The sequence below is a fragment of the Zonotrichia leucophrys genome, chromosome Z (genome assembly GCF_028769735.1).
Source record: "Zonotrichia leucophrys gambelii isolate GWCS_2022_RI chromosome Z, RI_Zleu_2.0, whole genome shotgun sequence".
In the NCBI taxonomy this organism is placed as follows: Eukaryota; Metazoa; Chordata; class Aves; order Passeriformes; family Passerellidae; genus Zonotrichia; species Zonotrichia leucophrys.
Genome location: NC_088200.1, coordinates 20,138,499 through 20,160,883, shown reverse-complemented (window position 1 = coordinate 20,160,883; position 22,385 = coordinate 20,138,499). Strand labels below are relative to the sequence as shown.

Here is a 22,385-nt window from a genome sequence, read left to right as displayed (position 1 = left end):
CAGAACTACCAAAGTAATAATAACAAAAAAAAAAAAAAATCAACTGTTGGAAACACTTAAAGGGAAGCTTTGCAGCAATGTAATTTGTATTACTGGGACAATCATTGATACTAGAATATTTAAATTTAAATACTGATTTTCAAAAGTTTACAGAGAAGATTCTCACATAGTATAATACATACTACCCCAAAAGCTGGGACCGCTTTTTATTTTTTAAAATGTTTTTTCTATATATTTTTTTTATGATTCCCTATCAAGCTTTGCTCAATTCCTTCCCATCTTTAGGTACACAGAGAGAGAGGGGGAAAAAAAGGGCCAACCCCCCCCCACCCAAACTTAACAAACAAACCAAAAAACCCCAAAGCAGCAAAATCCTACCAACCGAACAAAACCAAAGCCAATGAAACAAGTCCAAAACCCAACAACCAAGAGAAGAGAGAATAATTTGCCAGTTTCAGAACAAGGTCTGTTAAGTGAAGTGTAACTTTCTTCTCCTCGCAGAGGCTGGGTATACTGCCATCCTCCCTGGGGCGGCCGACCGCACCAAACGAGCGTCCACCTGCGGCGCGCGCCCGAGGAGCGGCGCTTCCCGGAGGCGGCGGCGGCGCCGCGGGGCCGGAGCTGCCCCGGAGGGGCGGGGCGGCGCATGCGCGCCCGCGCTTGTTTGTCACACGGCTTATAAGGCGGGGCCGGCGGCGGCACGGCAGCGCCTTTGTGGGGAGACGCCGCGTCGGCACCCGCGCCGGGGCCGGGGCTCCCCGCCGCCCCCATGAGCCGCCTGTAGGGTCCGCGCCGCCGCACCCCTGCGCCCCAGGGGCTCGGGGTTGGTTGTTTTTGGCTTCCCCCTTCCCTTTTTTTTTTTTTTTTCTAACAGTCTATTTTTGTACACTTTGCTATAAAACCATGGTGCTGGGGAAGGTGAAGAGTCTGACGATAAGCTTTGACTGTCTGAATGACAGCAATGTCCCTGTGTATTCTAGCGGGGATACAGTCTCAGGAAGGGTCAGTCTAGAAGTAACTGGGGAAATTAGAGTGAAATCCCTTAAAATCCATGCAAGGGGGCACGCTAAAGTACGTTGGACTGAATCGAGGAATGCTGGATCCAACACTGCCTATACACAGAACTACACCGAAGAAGTGGAATATTTCAACCATAAGGACATCCTGATCGGTCACGAGAGAGGTAAGGGCTGCTGTGCTTTATTTTTTAATGGAAAAAAGCATGTATCTTTGTGTCACCCCGGTTTAGCCCTGTCTTAACGGGTGCATTGGAGAGCAGGACATGCCCAGGGTCGTCTCTTGGCGATGGAGTTACATATAGGAGATGCATTTGCAAAGTACCTGCAACCAGGAGAACTCTCTTGCCCTTCAATACGGCCATATATTAATAAAATGGGTTTCTTGATTGTTTTACTTTTTTTTTCCCCTGGTGATAATTAGTAGGATTTGCCGTACCGTGGGGAAAAACAGCTGTAAAATCACAGCCTGATGGGCAGCGGACTTTATTGGCAGAATCCTAGTTGAAACACAGTGAAAGCATAAAAACCATCCTTTTTGACACGTGCGGGGTTCTGCTGATGCTGTTGGGGTGATAATACAGTGATTTTTTTCAGGATGGCTGATTATTGGCAGATATAAGAGTCTCCCTGGCTTATTTTGACATACCACCACCCCACGTGTAATTTTTTCCTCATTTCAGTATTGCCCTCGCCCTGGTAAAAAGCTTTCATTTCCTTGGGCTGCCCCTACACGCCACTCGGCAGTGGGGGTCACGGCGATGTAAGGATGTGTCCGAAAAGCCCTTGATGAGGAGCAAAAGGAGGGGGAGGAGAGAGAGAGGGGGGAGTGGTGTTGCGTAATGGAAGCATCTCTTCCAAAACTGGGGAGATGAGGACCTCCTGCTCCCCACTTCCCACTCGAGCCACCCTGGTGTCCCCACCGAGTGCGGACCCCTTCGCCGAGGGGGTCGAAGCGCTGGGCCCCGGGGTTGTCTGTGTTTTTTTATTTCTTTTTCCTCCGAACTTCGCAGCCTTTGTTCGAAGCGGTTCAATCCTGTTTGGGACCGGCTTTGGAGGAGGGGGGTGGGCCGCCCGCTCCGCGCAGATTGGCCGCACGCGTCAGGTGGTGGCGATGACTTAATTCCCCAGCGCAAGAAAATAATGTTAAAAACCGGTTATGTAATTTTTTTGTGCTGCTTGTCGCCTTTTTTTTTTTTCCTTGAAATATGCATCGTATACTCTGCAGCAATGCGATGTTTCTCGTTCTTTCCGGAAAAAAACCAATGAATGTAATTTTTGAACAACTCCGGGCGGCACCGAGTATACCCGAGCTCAAAGCTGTAGCAGAACTCGGGACTTTTTTTATTTGCTTCACGTATCGCGCACACCGCGCTAACGAGGTGACTTGCGGCTCCCACCCATCTCCTGCCACCGCCTCAGGAATCACTCGCCCGAGCATAACTTCCCGCACCTCTGGTTGGCGGGTGCCCAGAGCTCGTGGATGGGAGTGTGCAGCAGGAGCCTCCTGTGTTGGGGGGAGCACGCGTGGGAGCGGGTGGGACAGGGGCCCGCGGAGCCGTCGGCCACCTTTCAATGACTGACCCGAGCGCAGACCCGCGGCCCGGCCGCGCCCCCCGCCGCCCCCTGATTGGCCGGCCGTGGTTTGTTGCCCTGTTGCTAAGGCGATGCCCGCCGCTGATTGGCGGGGCGCTGGCGGCGGGGGTGAGGGAGCAGGTTTCGCTGCCTGCCCCCGGCGGGCAGGAGCCTCTCCCCGAGGCGCTGTCTCGGTGCAAAGCACCTCAGAGAGAGAGGGCAGGGGGATGCGCTGCCCTCAGTCTCGTCCTTGCCGCCTCTCGTCGCCGGTCGCATCACCTGAGGGGTCTAGGCCCGGCGCGGTGGCGGAATGGTCCGCCCTCGGTGCGGAGCCGGCGGGCGCAGCGCACGCAGCGTGTGAGGGAGAGCGGCGGGGCTGGCGGCGCTCCGCGCGCGCCGGTTCAGGCCGGTCGGCTCCTGCTCCAGCCCGCGCTGATTGACAGCTCAGCACTTGTTTACCGCGGCGCGGCGGGACTGCTGAGCTGGCAGGAAGGGGGGGCCGGGCCCAGAGCGGCGCAGCCACCGCCGACAGCGGCGCACCCCTCCTCGGAACAGAATTAAACGAAAAATAAATAAATCAAATAAAATAGTTACTGAAAAAAAACCCCAAACGCAAAGCGACAGTATAGAAGCCCACCCTCACTCCGACGCATTGTCTCGCTTTTTCATCACATTTTCCTCACCCACGGAAAATGTTGCGTCCTGAAGGTGTATTTATTTCTGCATCTTGCTGCTAGGAGGGGTTTTTTTTTTTTGCTTGTTTTGTTAATTTGTTTTTAAAATTTCGGTATTTACACTGTAGGAAGTAGAGCATCGGCTCTTCTATAGGACAATAGAAACTTAGAACCCTTCTGCATGCCTCCATTAATGCTTCAGCGAGTCACGCATAAGCTGTTCCCTTTCACTTTGTCTCGCTATAACCCCTTTTATAATTCCAGCCGTTTTTGACTGGGAGGTGAACAGCAGTTTTTCACTCGACTTTTATTTTAACCAAGTCAGCGTTTTTCTGGTTTGATGTCAGAATAAACTACAATTTTCTTGTGGCATTTGAAGCTGTACAAATAATCGTGACCATAAACAAGGATTAGCATTCCTGGCATAAAACCAGAAAGTATCTATGCTCTGTCTGAGCAAGATCAAGTTAATCTATTAAAGAAATGAAAGGTTTAGCTCTAGATAGCATTAGTTGGGCAACTTGCCATTTCCTGTGCCCCTGAATCTGTCGGGTACTTTCTGGGTGTTGCTCGTAGGCTCTTACTCCTTTCTCGCACGTTTTTTTTTGTGTGTGTGATTAATGTGTGGACACTGTTGCCAGGCAGGAGATACAAAGAACCTGAATTTCTAAATTTAATCTTAAGTAGCAGGCTTGGTACTGTTAATACTGGTAAAAGCCAGCTCTGGTTCATTCTGACTAGCAACTGCAGTGGAAAGCAGCATGATTTCCTTTACGGACCTTGAATGGAGGCCTTGAAATGGCAGCAGTTGAAACTGTGTCACTGTTCAGAGGCAAGATTATATTAAAACATTAACCTCTGCTTCTCTCTAAGGCCTGCAGTCTTGCCTACCTTTCTGCCAGTCAGAGTTGGCCCTGAATTCCAACAGTTAATAACTAATGGACTGGGAGACCCTTGTCCTTGGGACATCACATTCTTTAGGTCTTGTAATGTGTGAGGAAATTGCTTTTTTCTGGAAGAAAAGCCTACACCAGGAATAACGTGTGCAGCAGGATTAGCATGTTGAGGTTTTTTTGTCTTTTAGATGATGACAATTCAGAGGAAGGCCTTCACACCATCCATTCAGGAAGGCATGAATATGCATTCAGCTTCGAGCTTCCACAGACGTAAGTACCCCCTCAGAGTCCTCCTCCACACAGGGCTCTGCTGCCCACCCACCTGACCAAAACTCCTGCTGTGGGTGGAGGGGAAACCTTTTCAATGGTAGTAGGAATTGTGCTCGTAACATGCAGTAGAGAACATAATCTCATTAAACTGAAGAGGTTGCTTTTACACTGATATACCCATCCTTTTTTAAAAGAATTTTCCATAAAAAAGGAGCTCACTGCTGCCCAGTTGCTCACTTTGTTTTTACCAAGTGTTACTGACTGCCTAGATATTCCAGTCTATTTCCCCTTCCCAAGAGGAGGGAGAGGAATTTGAACTGTCACTGAAGTCCTGCAGAGTGGCTGAAATACCTTCTAACTCAACCATTTACTGGAGTTATGTAGACCAGCAGAACTAGAGCTAAGATCACAGTGGAATTGAGCTTTTTTTGGTCTCAGGTCTGGAACAGATGTGGCTAGTTTACTTAGATTTCAACAAAAGAGGAGGTTGTTCTTAATCAGATGTATGTACCCAGGGTGGCTATTTATGCAGAAAGCCTGGGTAGAAACAAACTTAAGAATGAGTGGTCAGAGTAAGAAGAATTTTTCTACCAAATCCCATTTGGTTTAGAAAACAAAGGCAAAGCAAGAGTAAGAGCAGAAGTTTGTCCTGGTAAGATAAAAATTGTTGCCCCACTCCTGTCTGAAATATGTAATGTAGGCGCTGTGGATGTAAGATTGGACATAGTAAGAGTTGGAAATATGGAAATGAGCTAAAAATACAAGTTCCAATAAAATCAGATATGCAGGAAAAGAGGGAGTATGAGTATGGATAAAAAATGAGCCTTTTTTACTGTAAAAGGCAAGTTTAATTAAATTAAAAACTTTAAAGTTGCTGAAAATTTGGCAGTTTTATGTGAATAATCTCTGCCTAATATTAAGGTTGTTTATTAGGGGTGCTGGTTTTAGCAAAATGTGCAGGTGGCAAACACTTCTACAGTTTCAAAGTGAATGCCACAGGACTTCTACATAGTTTCAGTAAGATTTTCTGGAAAGACCTGTAAACATGGAGATTTTTAAAGACAATTTAGTATTTTGTAAAAATCTCAACAGTAAGGCCAGTACTGATTTTCCCTTGAATTTAAAGGGACATTTAAAAAAAGAAAAAACACAAAAAAAAAATCCCAAACCCAAAACATTAAAAACATGAATATGCAAAGCTTAGCTTGAAGTGAAACAGCCAGATAGCAGGCATTGGTCAAGTCATTGGTTCTTTCTAAGTACCATGAGAGAATAGCTGTTAAGCCAGTTTTTAATAATACTGGAAAAACAAAGAGTGATATTAAAAGCCTGAACTTTGACACTGCCTACTTACTTGCTATTTTGTGTCCATAAAATATTTCTAGAACTGACTTAAACATCAGAGCAACAGTGGAAAGATGTGCATCATCCTTACTGATTTTTCCTTTACAGAATATGGGACAGAATGAAAAACTGAAGTTCTAATTGCATTATTAGGGGAACAAACTAAACATTTCAAACGTGCAAATAGTGAAGTCAAACCTGTAACTGAAAGACTAATTCTAGTTAAGTACTAGCATGGCTAGTATTGCTCTCTGTGGAAAATATGAATATGTTACAAATACTTTATTTTAACGTATATATAAGTATGTATTCAGAACATAGCGAAATACAAAAAAATTTCTGAATTATTTATTTAAAAAATACAAAAGTAAAGGGAATAAGCTACAAAAACTACTGTTAATTTGAAATAATTGTACTTTAAAGATACTTTATGATACTACAGTAAAAAAGGCAGTGTTCACAGGTCTGGAAATACTACCTGCATCATCTTTCTTCCAGCTTCTAAATAGACTTCCTTCTTTTGAGAAATTTCAGAGTAGTCTTCATGATTTTATATGTGTGTGTGTATATAAATACATATATGGATATATGTGTACATTCTTAAGTATTATAAATGTTTTAAGCTGTCTCATCAGGGTAGAGAAAGATTAGAAGGTGCTCAAAATAGCCTCTCTTCAGAACTCCATGTTGTAATATTTACTCTGCTTAAGGTGAACCTAACTATGGAAGTGCTGAGTTACAGCTAAAATTAACCTGATGTTGAGCTACTGACCAAGTAAATATACACAATGGCGGCATCCAAAACTATAAGTGCTTGGTGCTAATGGTAATACTAAATTGGTAGTCAAAAGGGCATACTTTACCCCAGATGTGGAAGTGGCCTCTTAAGCTTAAAGAAAATCTGTGCTCTCCTGGCATTTTTCTAGTACAATTCTCTAATTGATTCCTAAAATCTATCAAAAACTACAGTAGGATAAATTGGAGATGATTTTTTCTCCCATCTTTAATTATTGAATTTTTCTGAGATACTCTACATTAAGTACTACAGTGCATTAAAAATGCAGTTCTATATACTACTAATCACTGACTTGATCAATTGTATCATTATTAGACAGAAAGACTTTACTCAGTTTTGACCTTTGTGTCCTGCACAGACCACTTGCTACCTCATTCGAAGGCAGACATGGCAGTGTGCGCTATTGGGTGAAAGCCGAATTGCATAGGCCTTGGTTTCTACCAGTAAAATTAAAGAAGGAATTTACAGTCTTTGAACATATAGATATCAACACTCCTTCATTACTGGTAAGAATTGACAGAATTATTCATTTTTTATTTCTGGCATAAAAAAATAATGAAGTTTAATAACTGAAACAATACTCATATCTAATTTTACCTAATACATTACCTAATACTTACTTGATACTTAGTTACAGCCAGTCTTTTAAGTATTACATTAGTTCTGCAACTCTGTAAGTTCTTCCATTTTGAAGGCTATGTTTTCCTGTACTTGGAGTTGCTTTACTTTTAAGATATGTAAAATGTTTTTGTCAGATTAAATTAATACTAAATTGTTAAGTGCGAGTAAAAAGGAAAATTTTGAGAACTGTTCTTCTTTGATTCTGAAGTAAAAACAGTGACACTTAAAAAAATTAGTGTGACAGACTGCAAACTTAAATATGCAAAGTAAATAATGTGCTGGTGTGCATAATTGATCATATTCATATGGATTGTTTTCTACCAATGGGGAGAAATTATCACAAGGCTCTATAATCTTCTTCTGAAGTATCATTTCATTAAAATAATTTCAATGTCACAATTCCTTTCAATGAGGATTTGAATTCAATCAGACCTAAAATTCCATTCCCCACCACCCTTCTTCAAATTCACCCCCCATGGAGAGGGGAAAAAATTCTCAAAATCCATTGAAATAGGTTTCTTGTGTGTATGGGTGAAAAATCAGATTTGCACGGGGACATTGGCCTTGCACAAATTCCATTAAAATCAAAAGACTCTCATTTGACTTTAATGGGCTTTAGATCAAGTCCTAAATCCTGGTGTCATGTAAAATAACAAAGTCTGTTTAATACAGATCAAATGGGATCATTTTGAAACAGGAAATAGCAGGAGTCAAGGTTACTGTACTTTACCTTAGTTACTGTTTCTGAAATACTATACTGCATAGAGATAGACATTTTAGTTTACTGGTAAATAAAAAGCTCTTCAGCAATATGGTGGGATATGTAGACTTAAAAGCCTCTCTTAAGCTGTGCTAAATTTATTTATGTATAAAAACTTGTTTTAAGTGTAACTGCAGTATGAAGTGTAGCAAAAAAAAGCAGTGTTAATGAGTATGGAATTAGACTAAAGCTTATAGTTTGCATGGTGCAGTTTGCTTGAGGTTTCCCCCTCTAAATAAAACTAGATATGTCTATCAAAATGCATAGAATGTATATTTTCTGTGTTGATTAGAACAGATTAAAAGATTCATGGAGCACTCTATTAAATGGAAAATGTTCTTTTCTTGCAGTCACCCCAAGCAGGCACAAAAGAAAAAACTCTCTGTTGTTGGTTTTGTACCTCAGGCCCAATATCCTTAAGTGCCAAAATTGAAAGGAAGGGCTACACCCCAGGTACGTAACAGAAGTAATTATAGGAAATGTTTTTCCTTCCCTTTTAAAATGGCAGTGTGTGCTTAGCTGCTGTTACATATAAAAGAAATACTTAAACTGTTCTTGCCATATTGGTTTTCTTTCATTTGTCCTGCTATTTTAAATGACTGATGTTGTATGCTTGCTCTGTCTCCATATTGTTAAAGGACATTGCTTTTATTGGCCTGTGCATTTTTCTGTTACATTTACCTCATGGTGACCTTACTCCTGCTAGCATCAGTGGATGTTGTTCAAAGTGTGGAGCATTGCTAGCAGCATCCACTGCCTTATAACAGTCCACAGTATGTGCCAGCTTGTTTCAGTTGCCTTGCAAATACATAGAAAAAATGAAATGTTGCTTTTTTTCAGGTGAATCAATTCAGATCTTTGCTGAGATTGAAAACTGCTCTTCCCGTGTGGTGGTGCCAAAGGCAGCCATTTACCAAACACAGGCATTTTATGCCAAAGGGAAAATGAAGGAAGTCAAGCAGCTTGTTGCTAGCCTGCGTGGGGAATCCTTGTCATCTGGCAAAACAGAAACTTGGAATGGCAAACAGTTGAAAATTCCACCTGTTTCTCCTTCAATTCTTGACTGTAGTATAATCCGTGTGGAGTATTCACTGATGGTATGTTGGATTGTTTAATTGTAGCATGAGTAGTTTCCATGATTCCTTGCAAATTGTTAACAAAGCATTGTGAACTGCTAACTAGTTACAAAACAAGTACATAGCCTAGCATTAGGTGTCCTAACAGGAATTCTGTAAGTAAATTCAGTTTAAATCTTGCATATTCTAAGGAAATGTCTTACAAGTGTGTGACATTTCCATGTGAGAACTTGTGTTAAGAGTATAGAACTGCCTTTGTCTTGGAGGGCTGTTTGTCTCCATAGGGACATTGACTGTAAAATTTAAAAAAAATGAAATTTCAGCCACTTGTGAAAACTTACATAGCTGGAGATTTTAGTCTAATAATTTGGAAGTGCTTATACAAACCTATTTTTAATCTATACTTTTTTGTTGTTCTTTAGGTATATGTGGATATTCCTGGTGCCATGGATTTATTCCTTAACTTACCACTGGTCATTGGCACCATTCCTCTACACCCCTTTGGTAGCAGAACATCAAGTGTAAGCAGCCAGTGTAGCATGAACATGAATTGGCTTGGTCTGACACTGCCTGAAAGACCAGAAGGTAAGCTGACAAAGCAAGTCTGTTTCGATTTTTGTGTGCTTTATTCATTGCTGTCATGCAAACAGACAAAAACTACATTCTTCATAATAAGGTCCATAGAAGGTCCTTTGTGGATGCTTCCTTGCTACCTGCTTGCTCTGTGTAGAAGAATGGAGTTCCCCTCTTTGCCGCCTTCTCTCAGATGTGCAATCAGTGGAATTCAGCTGCTTGGAAGCTGGTACAAGTAAAGGCACAGAGTGCCATTGTACCTGGGCAGAATTAATACTGCCTCCAGTATCCCAGCTGTATCCTTGGTTGTTGTGGTGGTTTGACCAGGAAGAAGTGGGAATTCTGGGATGCTGTGGTCAAACCAATGGGTGCTCGGATTTTGATGTTGGCACCTGGTGTAGCCAGTGGGGTTTGGACACACCTCCGAGAACACACAGGGATAAAAGCAGAGCTTCGACCCTGGGAAGCTCTCTTGGGACTTCGAGAGAAAGAGGTCGGATCTCCCTCCCCCGTCCAGCCGCTGCTGCTGGGTGGGCAAGGGGCAGCCTGCGGTAGGCCTGGGCCTGGACAGAGATGGGAGGTGAAGAGGCCTTTGAGGATGGAAGGGTGGAGGAGCACCAAGAGACATCGGGCAGCCACCCCCCACCAGGAGAGAGAAAGAGAGAGCCGGCGACGCCAAATGTGATAGCAGCTGGACCAGGAGGAGAAGGGGGGGAATGCAGCGAGGAGGTGCCGGCCGGAGCAGCAGCGAGTGTGGGGGTGCCGGAGATCTGGGAAAGGCAGAGACTGAATTTTTAACCCTTTTTCTTACATGATTGGGACCTCGCAAAAATGCTGATCTTCCTCGGAGCCGAATAAGAAGACAGATAAGAGATTAGATAACAAGGACCTGGCCTGAGGGAAGTGGAAGGAAGACTGGCTGAGTGGAGAGAGAGATGATTGGAGTGGCCTTTTGGCTGGACTTTTCTTGTGTGGCCATAGACTGAACCAGTTTTATTCCTGTGACACAGAGACTGCACTTAGGGGGAGGCAGTGCCTCAGAACCAGGAGGGTTCAGTGTGGGGACCCCTCGGCCCCAGGGGATTGGAAAAAAATGGGGGGGCAGATGTCCCAAAGCAGAGACTGTGCCTTTTTGGAGTGAGACAAGGCATCCTTAAAAGACAACCCTAAAAGCAGCTCTGGTCCATGCACAGTGGTGAGAGCACTGGGCATGGAAGGAAGATGTCACGATGGCAAAAGGACTTTCCGGGCGGTGCCGAGTGACATGGAAGCACACGAGGTTTCAGCGTGTTTCCAGGGGAAGCCTATGGTGCAAGAAGGACTCCTCTCCTCTTCATGGACTGAAGTTTGAATATTTTAAAGGGTGGTGCCAGACTGGGCAGTTGGTGATTTGGGGGAATGTATCGGATTGGGAAATTTTTGGTGGTGGGGAGGAGGAAAATGCCTTTTTGTAAGGTTTTCAATTTTTTTTCCCCTTATAGGTTTTTCATTCTTTTCTTGTAGTTTAGGTAATACAGTTTTCTTTATGTTTAAGCTGGAGCCTGCTTTGCTTATTCCTGGTCACATCTCACAGCAGACACCAGGGAGAGGGTGTTTCCATGGGGGGCACTGGTTCTGTGCCAGGCCCAAACCATGACAGTTGTAAGTCAGTGTAACCTGTCAGAATAGCAGTTAAGGTGATCTTTATTAGTAGCCAAGACACTGTGAAAGGATAATGTAATCCATTTCAGTGGGAATCTCTTGTCGAAGGAGAAGCTCTGTAGCTTCGCTCTTTTTGCATATAAACATATGGAGTTTTAATGTACAGATCCCAGACTGATGATGGAGTCCAGAGGAATGCAATGTTCTGTCATTCCTGCCTGGAACAGAAATTCAGTGTTGTGAGTATGCTTTAAATCTGAAGGTGATAATTAAACCACAATGAACAATGGTCAGTCTGCTGTTGAATTTGAGCATAGCTGTAAAATAAACTACAGCAGTCTACCCTTTTCCTCATGTTCAATAACTGTGTAAAAATCACGGAAGTAATTTATCTAAATGCTGGTGCATTTTACAGTATAAAAGTTTAATATTTGTCATGTTATGTGTTTTGACATGCATAAGAACTTGTTGTTCGAACTGCGTGTGCCTTTTCCTTGCAGCCCCTCCCAGCTATGCAGAAGTGGTGACGGAGGAGCAGCGGCAGTCCAGCCTTGCACCCTTGGGTGTTTGTGATGACTTTGAGAGAGCGCTTCCAGGACCACTGTTTGCATACATCCAGGAGTTCCGTTTTCTGCCTCCACCCCTCTATTCAGAAGTAGGTACCTCAAAATATAATTATGAATGTGCTATTGCTTTGAATTCTGTCATGTGGAATAAATATAAGAAACTGTTTCTACTTTAAGAAAACTAGGACAAATAAGCAAAAATATGAAATGTAACTTAGTTTTAGCAAAGTGCAGGTAAATTGCATAAAAAATTTTCCAGGTTTCTTCAGTATTTCAATGCTTCATAGAGATTCTGAAATTGTTTTGCACTCTCTCAGCAACTTATTAAAGTTATATTACATTATATATGTAATACATGACATTAGTGAATACCAATGTTCTGAATCTACAGATGCACAACAAACTGTTTTTCGCCTCTACTCTCTAAAAGTACTCTGTATTTTTAGCTCTTTGTATGTATTACTCTCAGAATTTCCATGCAGAGAAGATACAGAGGTATTCTTTCTGGCTTAGGTTTCTCTAAAGGCACAGCTCAAACATTTCTGTCTGCAAGTTAAGTTCTGTGAAAGTCACTCAATAACTGGGACACGAGTTCAGGCTTCAAAAGCCATGTTCATATTTTTCAAAGCAGTGGTATAGGACAAAATAAAAGAGTGCCCTTTGGCTAAATCATGCCTGGATCCACCCATTCTTGATTGTTTCTTTTCCTCTTGAAGCACTTAATCAGCTAGTGAGTGAGTGGCCTGTTTTTTGTGTCTCTTCTATAACATAAGCCTAGAATGCAACTCTGGGGCTTTTCATTTTAGGTGCCCTAAATATTTAGAAGTAAGCTTTTCCGTTGTTCTAAATAATGTATTTTTAAAATAACTGACCAAACTATGTAATGTCCACTTAAACTGTATTTCCTATTGAGTTTTGGAGACCTAAGTTAGAGACCATGTTCTTCACCTCCTTCCTTTTGTTGAAAAGAAGAGGAGGTGATGTGTGGTACACATGAACTTCTGAAACATTTTATGGGTTTTTTCAGGATTCATTACTTAAAAATTAAATAGAAGAACTTTTTACTAATAATTTTGTGCCTTTTTAAGTCAAATGTCTTCCAAAATCAATTTAGTATTTAAAGTTACTTGTTAAAATGTTGAGTCCAGTTGTCTTCTTACTATGCAATAAATAATTCAGAATATTTGTGCTACTAGCAGATTTTTTACGATTTCTTATACCATGTTTGTGCTTATTCTTAAGCTACCATCAACATGCAGTTTAAAGTGTTTCACTGTACTTAGTAATATTCAATTCAAAGTTTAATCTAATTTTTAGAGATACTTCAGTTACCTGAATAACTTTTGTATTGGGAATACCATTTATCTCTGACTGTCTTGGACTTAAAAATGTTGGTGTTTGGATTGATTTATTTTCTAGCAATCAGTTCTAAAAATACCTTAGGTTGTTGTGTTTTTTTCTCTTTTGTTTAGATTGATCCAAACCCAGATCAACCCACAGACGACAGACCATCTTGCCCTTCTCGTTGAAAGAATTCATAAGAAGCTGACTTGACTTGGGTTTGGAATCATACCTGCCATGTTGAAGGTCAAGGCATCATAGTGGAGACACGCTTTCAGAGAAAGTGGGTTTGCTCTTGCCTGTGTGGTGAATAAATGAAAACAACCTGTGATCATGCTTTGAAGCCTACAGTAACATTGTAGGACTGCTCCACATGCTTGAAGAACTGAGCTTTCCCCCCTCCCTCTTAAATACTGGCACATACTAGGAGCAGCCTTACTAACGTACAGTCGTGTGTCCAAACACTCAAACCACATTAAGAGAGGTTTGGCTTCCTCTTACAATTTGGAAATTTGCACATGCTTATTGCTTACCTTGTGCGGTTCAGTGTCACTACAGCTTTTTCTCATTTACGCCGGACAGTTGTTACCCCTTTCTTATGTCTTGTGGCCCGCACAATAACGAGCAAAAGAAAGCTTTGACAAAAAAAGAAAGAAAGAAACAAACAAAAAGCCCAACAGTAAGAGACTTTGACAAATGCACTGACTTTTCTTTTTTTTTAATTTAATGTAGCCTGGACTTTACCTACATATGCACATGCTCAGAATTGTCCTAGTAGGCTGATCATGTATCACCTCTTCAGCTTGGATCCTATTGTGGATTTATTTTACAAACATCAAATGCCTTCAAGCCAATCCTCCTTGCTGTATGTTTTGCAGCCTACTGTAGTAGATAAGCAACAGATATGGGGATAGGGAGGGAGGGTGAAGAGTTAATAGAAAGAAACTAATAGACTTTGTCAAGATTGTATACTTTCTTGATTTCTTTTAAGAATTTGTTGCCTTTCTACTATTATCGCAAAGCAGCATTTTGTTACAGACTGCCTAAAAATCACTTAATCTCAGGTGAACTCATCACTTGCCAAACTGTTGGAATGCTATTTGTTTTTTTACGTTGCACTGTTGAGTTAGTTCTTTTTTTTTGTGTTTGTGTTTCGTTTTTTGTTCTTAACTTGAGAGGGAGATCTGGAATAAGGACATACACAAAAGTTACAAAATCCTCCTCATTCCCATTTCTCTTTCTGCATTTTAAAAAAAATGTTCAAGTTGTGAAGCTCTAAAAAAAAAAGGCATAAATGAAAGCAGCACCAGCAGACACCAGCTGTTCCTCAAAAGAGTATTAGAAGGAAGTGGTCATACACTGTCCAGGATTCACAGACAGATCAATATCTCAAGTAGTAGGGATAGGAAGGGAAAGTGAATTTATTTTTATATATAGCTACTTAATCACCAAAAATTCTATATGTGATGAGTCTAGAAGAAAGTATATTTCAAACTGCGGGAAAAGCTTCTTTTATGCTAAGAGCTCAGTTTGTGCACTTTGTATTACCTTCAGGGTTTATGATACTGTACAAGATTAGAAGTGTAATTAAAATGAGAAAGATCAGTGTTACCAGCCATACTTAAATATGAGTTAGCTGGAAGTGCTTTGATAACTGCATCTTCTGTGGCACTCTCAAGAGCTTTAAAACAAACAGAACACTGAATTATACCATGTATTCATGCAGAATGCAAGAAACCGTATGGAAAGAGCACTTGTCCTTGAGTGTGCCACAGGAAAAAGAGGCGAATGGAGCCATTACCTGTGCTAACAAATGCCAGCGCTTACATGCTAGAGATGTACAATGAAAGTCAACTTTGCTCTTCAGAAGCCGTGGAACACAGATCACTGACAAAGGGACACTATTCTGGTCTTGACTATTTGAACAAATAGGATCTAATCCATCAAATACCTGTCTCCCTGTGCAATAAAAAAGCTCCGAAGAGAGTCAGAGAGGGGAGGCTGGTGTTTCTGCATGGCGCTCATTTTTAAAAACCTTTGCCTTGTTTTTAAGGCTTCATAAATGCGACAAATAGGCTTTTCCATAAGTGGCCTTTATGAGAACATGAAAGATCATTCATGTTTCAAAAATGACAACAGGGTGATAAAATACAAATGAGTCGCGTTTTAAGTGATTCAGTTAAAAGGCTTGGGCTTTGAGTGGGAATATTGGCAAGAAGGAAATTGGATGATGTTACTAGGCCAATTTTGTGGATGTCCCTTCCCTCTACCCTCTCCAACCAGACAATTTTTAAAGCTAATGGGATTGTTGGTATAAAAGGGCATTTGGTGGTTTTACTTTTTTTTTCCTTTTTTGTTCTTTTTACAGACTAGGGAACAATTGCTGATATACATAGCATTAAAGTACTTACTGCAATACAATGGAAAATTGCATATGAGGCAGGATTGACCAATATCATACCAATTGACTTGGCATTTCAGCCTTTGTGATCGGAATGAAAAATTGTATAATGTTATCAAATAAAGACTTCCGGTTTAAATTACTCTGAGGCATTACTCTCCCACAAATATTGGTCAGTTCTCAGCATTATAAAACTTCAGGTTCACAGTTGAAACCCAGTGTTTGATAGAGAATTCTGATCTGAATTAGGAAAAAGTAAGTAAAATCCAAACATTAGAGAAACAAAGTGCAATATTAAATGTTTGCTTTATAGACTATATTCTATGGCTGTTTGTACTTTCTTTTTGTTTGTTTTTAGTTTTGGTGCTGAATATGTCCTTGTAGACTCTTGTTTTAAGAAAACAATATGTGGAGAACAGTTTAATTTTTCCTATTGCTCTTCCTTGTGGAAAATAAACTTTTTTAAAAAAAAGGTTTTAAATGTTGTATCTATGTGGAAAATTAAAAAAAACCCACAAGTGTCACATAATACAGGAACTTACTGCAGGAAAACATGTATTGCTCTTTCAAAAAACAGAAGAACTGTTTCTAGAACTATACTGTTGAGTACCACTGGAGTCTAGTTTAGGGATCATGTCTCTTTTGTTTACATCACTGAGCTCATGGGGCCAGATCCCAGATGGGAAATGCCTTTTTAGGACTGTATCACATTACAGCTGCAGTGACCCTGTTTTGAGGTGTCTGGTCCTTTACCTGAGGATGTGACACAAATTTGGGGGGAATAGGAGGAAAGAGGGGAGTCACTTCAAAGGTCTAGTTTGCAGATAGAACTTTGACATGAAGTTTGTTGACTTGGGATGCAGAAGATGTCCTTTGCTGTTCGTTGCAAGTAAGCAGATGTGGAAATGTGTGCCCTGTGCAGTGTTGTTGAGTCTCTGCTGTGTGCCAGCAGGGTTTCAGTGCTGCAGCATGTCCTGTGTGCTGCACAAAATGGATTGTCATTGTCCTTCAGGATCAGCATGTCATTTGACCTGTGAGAAGATCAGGGGCCTGAGTGGCAGGCCTGCCCTGTGCGCCTCTGTTGGTGGTTGGGGCACTGGGCCACAGTGTTCCCACAGTACTCTTCCCTTCAGGGAGGCAGCTGCTGGCACGGGTGACACAAACACTGACCCAACACCCTACGTAATACAAACCATAGGACCTCCTCTCTAAGTAGAGCAATTCAGCTTAGTCTTGAATTTGTTTTTGGTGAAGAATTCAGACAGACTTAAGAGTTAAGTCCCTTCTTATTAATAACCCTGTTAATAATACTTGCCTAAGTTCAGGTTAGAACTAATAAGAAATGTGAGGGTTGTCATTTTGCTCATCTGCTTGGAGATGTGTTACTGTGTATAACCTCTGCTAGCAAAGAAGGACTGCACAGCTTCTCCCTAATTGCCCCATCAGTGGGCTGGGGAGGAGAGAAAAGTCAAGTGACAAGATTCATAAGTGGAGATAAAAACAGTTTAATAAAGCAAAAGCCACAGACACAAAGCAAACCAAGGAATTCATTCCCCATTTGCAGTGGACAGGCTTGGGTTCAGCCATCTCCAGGACAGCAGAACTCCCATCATACCTTAATGGTGACTTGGGAAGACAAACTATCACTCTGAATGTTCTCTCACTTCTCCCCCACCTCTATATGCTGAGCATGATACCATGTATCCCAGAATATCCCTGTGATCAACTGGGACAGCTGATCCCCTCCCAACTCCTTATCTACCCCCAGCATACTTGCTGATGAGCTGATTCAAGAAGCAGGAAAAGACCTATATATATTGTGAGCTCTGCCCAGCAGTAACTAGAACATCTCTGTGTTGTCAGTGCTCTCTGTGTTGTCTCTGTGTTTCTGTGTAAATCTGAAACACATCCCTGTAATTACTGCTGTGACAGAAATTAACTATCCCAGTCAAAACCAGAACAAATTCCTTCATAGCTAAGTGACTATGTATGCATATATATATATATATAGTTCTTTTTTTCATGCCTACACAAACCTTCTAGTGCTACATGACAGAGTTAGAATTTAAATTAGCACCATTTAAGGGACACTGGTAGCAGTTCTGTGGAACATGTGCAACATCTTGAAATACTACATTTTCACACCAGTACCTCTCCTAACAAACTTAGCTGTATTGTCAGTGTTATAAATTTGGAAATTATCAAAGTTTTGTTATTTGAGACCTTGAGAATTTTAAAATGCAGATGGCTATTTCTTTATATAAATACTATAAATGTAAATATATAAATATGTTCAAAATCCTGTTACACCAGGATGTAAAACTAACCTCTCTTCCACCTCAGCCATCCATTAAAGTGGACAGAACAGCAGCAAGTTACAACTGCTTAAGCACTTGAGCTTTGAGAGGCAATGCTGCAATATGGATCAAGATTTTCTGGGAATTATTTTGTTAAAACATGTACCTAGTACTTTTTAACCCCTTGCTAGATTTAAGCCCTCCCTTGTTTTACAGAAATGGACCACTACCTTGCTGTGAACTTCGTCTACCTTACCTATCCACAGCAGAACTACAAAGCATGAAGTCCAGCTACCACAGTGATGAAGAGTCTCCAGAAGCAGCTTGTGAAGCTGGGCAGCAGCACAGCAATGCTTTTCCACAGGAAAACATATTTGTCTGGGCTGATGCTGCTGATCTGAACCAATTCCTGCAACTAGGTACATGGCTATGGGCAACTATTGCAGAGAGACAAATGCCCAGCAGAAATTTTTCATAGGCTAGTACTGCAGGAAGACATCTATTCCTGGGGCCACAGAGGCCAGATGTCCCACTTGTTGTGGATTTTGAGTGGAGTTCCCCTTCAGGGATCCACAGACACATTTAGAGTTACCACCATTTGCACTGTATGACCATTTCTGTGCATTTTAGCTCCTGGATTTTTATGTTATTAGTGAAAGTCACTTACAAAGGCACATTGTCATGCACATTCCACCCTGACCTCCAGATCATATCCTGGAAATAGCAGAAAAGTAACCTATAAGTTCTCCCAGCAGTCATTCACTCATGGAACTCCACCTGGATACAGCATGCTATTTCTAGAGCTGGACCTCCCTACCTAGTGGATGTTATGACAGAGCAGTAGCTTCTGAGTAGAGTCCAAGTGCTGCCCTGAAATCCAAGTTGAACAGTGCACCTTTCACCTAGTACAGCTCCTAATGGGGGATTCAGAGTTCAGAAGGACACTGCCTGTTGAGTTTTCTTCAGGCACTTTACCCGAAATGTTTGTCATACTTGGATGAACATAAAAATTGAATTATTTAGATGTATTTTAAGGGGGAGAGGAATGTACAATTAAAATATTAAAAAACACATCCAGAAAGTTAGCCTGGCTCTATGTGATAATTCTCCTGTGTTCTACACAGGAATAACTCATCTCTCTCTCTAAGGCAGTGCATTCCATCTACCATGCAGCTCCCTGCATGATCTTCTGCTGGGGCTCTGAGGGGAATAACGAAGAACACATGCATTCTTCTTAATCCCATATGTCACTACCAAGAGTCTGTTGCCTTCCATCACGAGTCTTTTCAGGCTGAGCCATGCCTTTGACTCACCAACTCGCCACCCAATGCTTTGTAATGGTGAGGCCAAGACCTGTTACCTGTTTATTGGTTCAGTTAATGTTATTCCTGAAATGAACTGACGAATATGATGCAGTAAATCTTTCTCAAAGGAGAAGTGATACTTTTGTTTTCAGCTAAATAGTGGGTTGGAGCATAGGAGGAGGGGGAAAATTATTTTAAAACCTGGTTATTATTTATCTGGAAATTAATGCAGTTTCCCAGGGCTAAGAAAGACCTTGCTGTGATTGGTCTGCCTTGAATTAAAATTAAACTCCCCACCGTAGATGGTCAGGATTCAAGGCAAAGCTGTCATCGTTGCCCATCAGCTAAGAAACAGAATTTAAGAATACCTTCTGTAAAAGGTGTCAAGTAATCATCAGGTAATGACTTTTAATTAATAAATTGCTTTTTTATTATTTACAATCTTGCTTGGCGTGTCTACCCTAAGTCATTTGAAGTCTGTTGAAACTGGTTCATTTCTTCTGTAAGTAGCCCATTTTTCCTAGTTAAGAATGCCAACAAAACAGATCATGATAACAACTGCAGCTCTAATTAAAAAAAAATATTTCAGCATTAAATATGCAATATAAACAAAGAGAAGCCTGCAGCAATGTTTTACAGCTATATAATTATCTCCTATAAATTAAACTAAATGGTCCCCTTCCCTATCATTTAACAGGATAAGATAGGAATGCCAGTTTTACTGTTGGCCATTATTTTTTAGTCCATCAACGCTGTTTATGGTGACAGAGTTGCACAGCTCTAAAGTAACAAAGCTTCAGTTGGACCATGTAAAACTGGCCTCCCAAACAACACAAAGGAAGAAAACAATACTTGGCCTGTGCAGAAGAAGAACAATGTAAATTAATTAAAATGTAAAGCCACAAAACTTCTACTTTTTTCCTGATTTTCCCTCTTTTCCCCCAAATAGTTCAAAGTAATTCAAAGAAAGTAATAATCTTCTCTTAATATTAATAATTTGTCTTAATTTATTTTTTCCTCTTCCTATATTTTATTTACACTTTTTAATGCTTCAAAATATCCCACTTCTTTTCTGTGCATATAACTTATGCTACCATAAAGCCTCATATAAGCCTGTGTTTCCTCAAAGCAAACCCATTTCATCCAACTTTTTGACCCAAAATACCTTCTCAGAGTAAGCTTGTAAATACACTATAGTCTTTCTCCCCCAATAATATTTTATGGAACAAAAACCTAGAAGTACTAACTAGATAGACTTTTGAATTACTCGTATAAAACTGACTTTTTATTCATGGTATGAACAACTAAAGAAGCATGAAATATGGGAAATATTTAAGGTGTTTCAGCATTATTATTGTGAATTATCTCACAATGAATGCAAATTGACTTACCTTGAAGGTGATTTTATCACAGGTTAAAAGTGTTCGGAGGAACCACTAATATTAGAAAGGTGCAGTGGTTCACTACAGTTCACTGCAGTGGATTTGTATCTTTTTACCTGAGAGATAACAGATCCTGCCTCTCTCTCACAATTACCGTTCCACCCCAAATAAAAACCAAAAAAAACCAAAGTACTACAAACCACAAACAAATTAATCTTTAAAAAGGTTTACAAGGAGCATTTTCAAGTAGCTAACATAGGAAAACACTGTTCTGATGAAAGTGATACTACCCTAGACTTGTTCTTATATTTTTTTGCTTCCCATATGCAATTAGAAAGTAATTTTAAATTACATTACTTTATTTGGCATATATTTGGTACTCTTCTATGACTGTACGACTGAATCTAACTAGGTTTCTGGTACAGCCAGGACAAACAAGAAATATTACACTTGACAGCATGGTTAGGGTTGAAACAAGGTACAAGCAGCATGTTGGATTTGCTACAGTGAAAGGCAAGCTCCGCCATGCCAAACCTTATTCTCTTGGCAACTAGTTGATAAATACAAATTACTCCAACAAATTGTTCTTTTACCCTTTACTCAAAGTGTGCAGATCTGAAAGGGACAAAAAGTTGCTATTGTTACAATTAAAGAGCAGAGCAGAGGGAAGGAAGAAACCCAAATTTTGCAACTGGCAACTGGCCCCTTATCCAGTATCCAAGCAGCCACCAAGAGAGAAGCCAGACATCTCACTTCTGAAGAACACACAGATATTTTTAGCTCAGTAGTGCAATCTGAAATTTTTAAGTGCATTGCAACAGGCAAGTCCCTTGCTGAATGCAGTGAGTGAGAGCCCTTCAGGAGCCTCTGACAGAGCAAATTCCCAGTCAACATGCACCCATCTCCATCACCTGCGTGAGTCCACAGGGATGACATGCACAGCCCCAAACATAGGCAGACCAGGACAAAAGGGACTGTGGGTAAGGAACAGCTTTGATTTATGTGATCCAGAGATCTGTTGACTGATTACACAAAACAGAAATCTGTCCAGTTCAGACAAGGACAGTTTAGACTTGGAGGCACTGTTTTGTTTTCCAGCTTTATAAGAAGGTGTTTTTTTTCTGCAGCCCATAGATCTTTCTAAACATGGTGATAGTTTTGAAAAGGGGTTTCAAAATGCTGTTACTGGATTATTCTATGGTGCTCTGGATTGTACCCAGGAACTGAACCAAACGCTTTTTTCCCTCTGGGGATAAAAGATGGTTGCCCTCTGGCAAGGCAAGTTGTTGACAGGAGGAGCAAGCACTCTTGTGACATTTAAAAAGTTTCACATTCATAAATTGCAACCCAGACCCACAAGAAGCCTTAAGGCTAGCGTTATTACAAGACAAAGAGTGGAAAAAACCTAAGAGCAGTGGAGCACCCTAAAAACTAAAAGTTACAGGGATTTTCAGTGGAAGCAATGTATGCCGTGGACATAGCTAGCACGATATAGCAAGAAAACTTGTTGTGGTGCCTCTACTTAATTTCCTCAGAGGCAATGGGTGCCATCTGTTTGCTTAAGTTTATGTCACTCAGCAACGTTTGAATGTTGTGGGTGAGCACAGAACACTCCACACTGAGCAATGCAAACATGGGCAACCACCCCAACAGGGGTGCTGTGGGAACACTGAGTCTCGTCAGCAGGATCCAGGCACCATCCTCTCCGAGCAGGCATAGTGAAAGTGCAGCCTCATCCTCTGCAAGGGCTGTCTGACTCTCAGGAGCAGCTGCAGGGAAAATCAGTCCCTTGGCTCCGAGTCTAAAAGTTCCTTGGCTCCTGTCTCTAAAAGGTGCTGCTGACAACAGGCTG

The 22,385-nt window shown here is 41.2% G+C and overlaps 1 protein-coding gene across 1 annotated transcript; it reads left to right on the top strand.

Annotated features, from left to right (window-relative positions):
- Nucleotides 1–707: 707 nt before the first annotated feature.
- Nucleotides 708–16,007, top strand: ARRDC3 (arrestin domain containing 3). Its single transcript, XM_064735706.1, has 8 exons — nucleotides 708–1,183; nucleotides 4,350–4,431; nucleotides 6,930–7,077; nucleotides 8,303–8,405; nucleotides 8,793–9,049; nucleotides 9,451–9,613; nucleotides 11,743–11,897; nucleotides 13,281–16,007. The coding sequence occupies exons 1-8, from the start codon at nucleotides 904–906 to the stop codon at nucleotides 13,335–13,337; spliced, it is 1,245 nt and encodes a 414-aa protein (XP_064591776.1). The 5' UTR covers nucleotides 708–903; the 3' UTR covers nucleotides 13,338–16,007.
- Nucleotides 16,008–22,385: the final 6,378 nt, after the last annotated feature.

Coding starts and splice junctions, on each gene's coding strand:
- ARRDC3 (XM_064735706.1), top strand. CDS start 904: ATGGTGCTGGGGAAGGTGAAGAGTCTGACGATAAGCTTTGACTGTCTG. Junction 4,432..6,929: donor AGCTTCGAGCTTCCACAGAC/GTAAGTACCCCC, acceptor TGTCCTGCACAG/ACCACTTGCTACCTCATTCG. Junction 9,050..9,450: donor GTGTGGAGTATTCACTGATG/GTATGTTGGATT, acceptor GTTGTTCTTTAG/GTATATGTGGATATTCCTGG.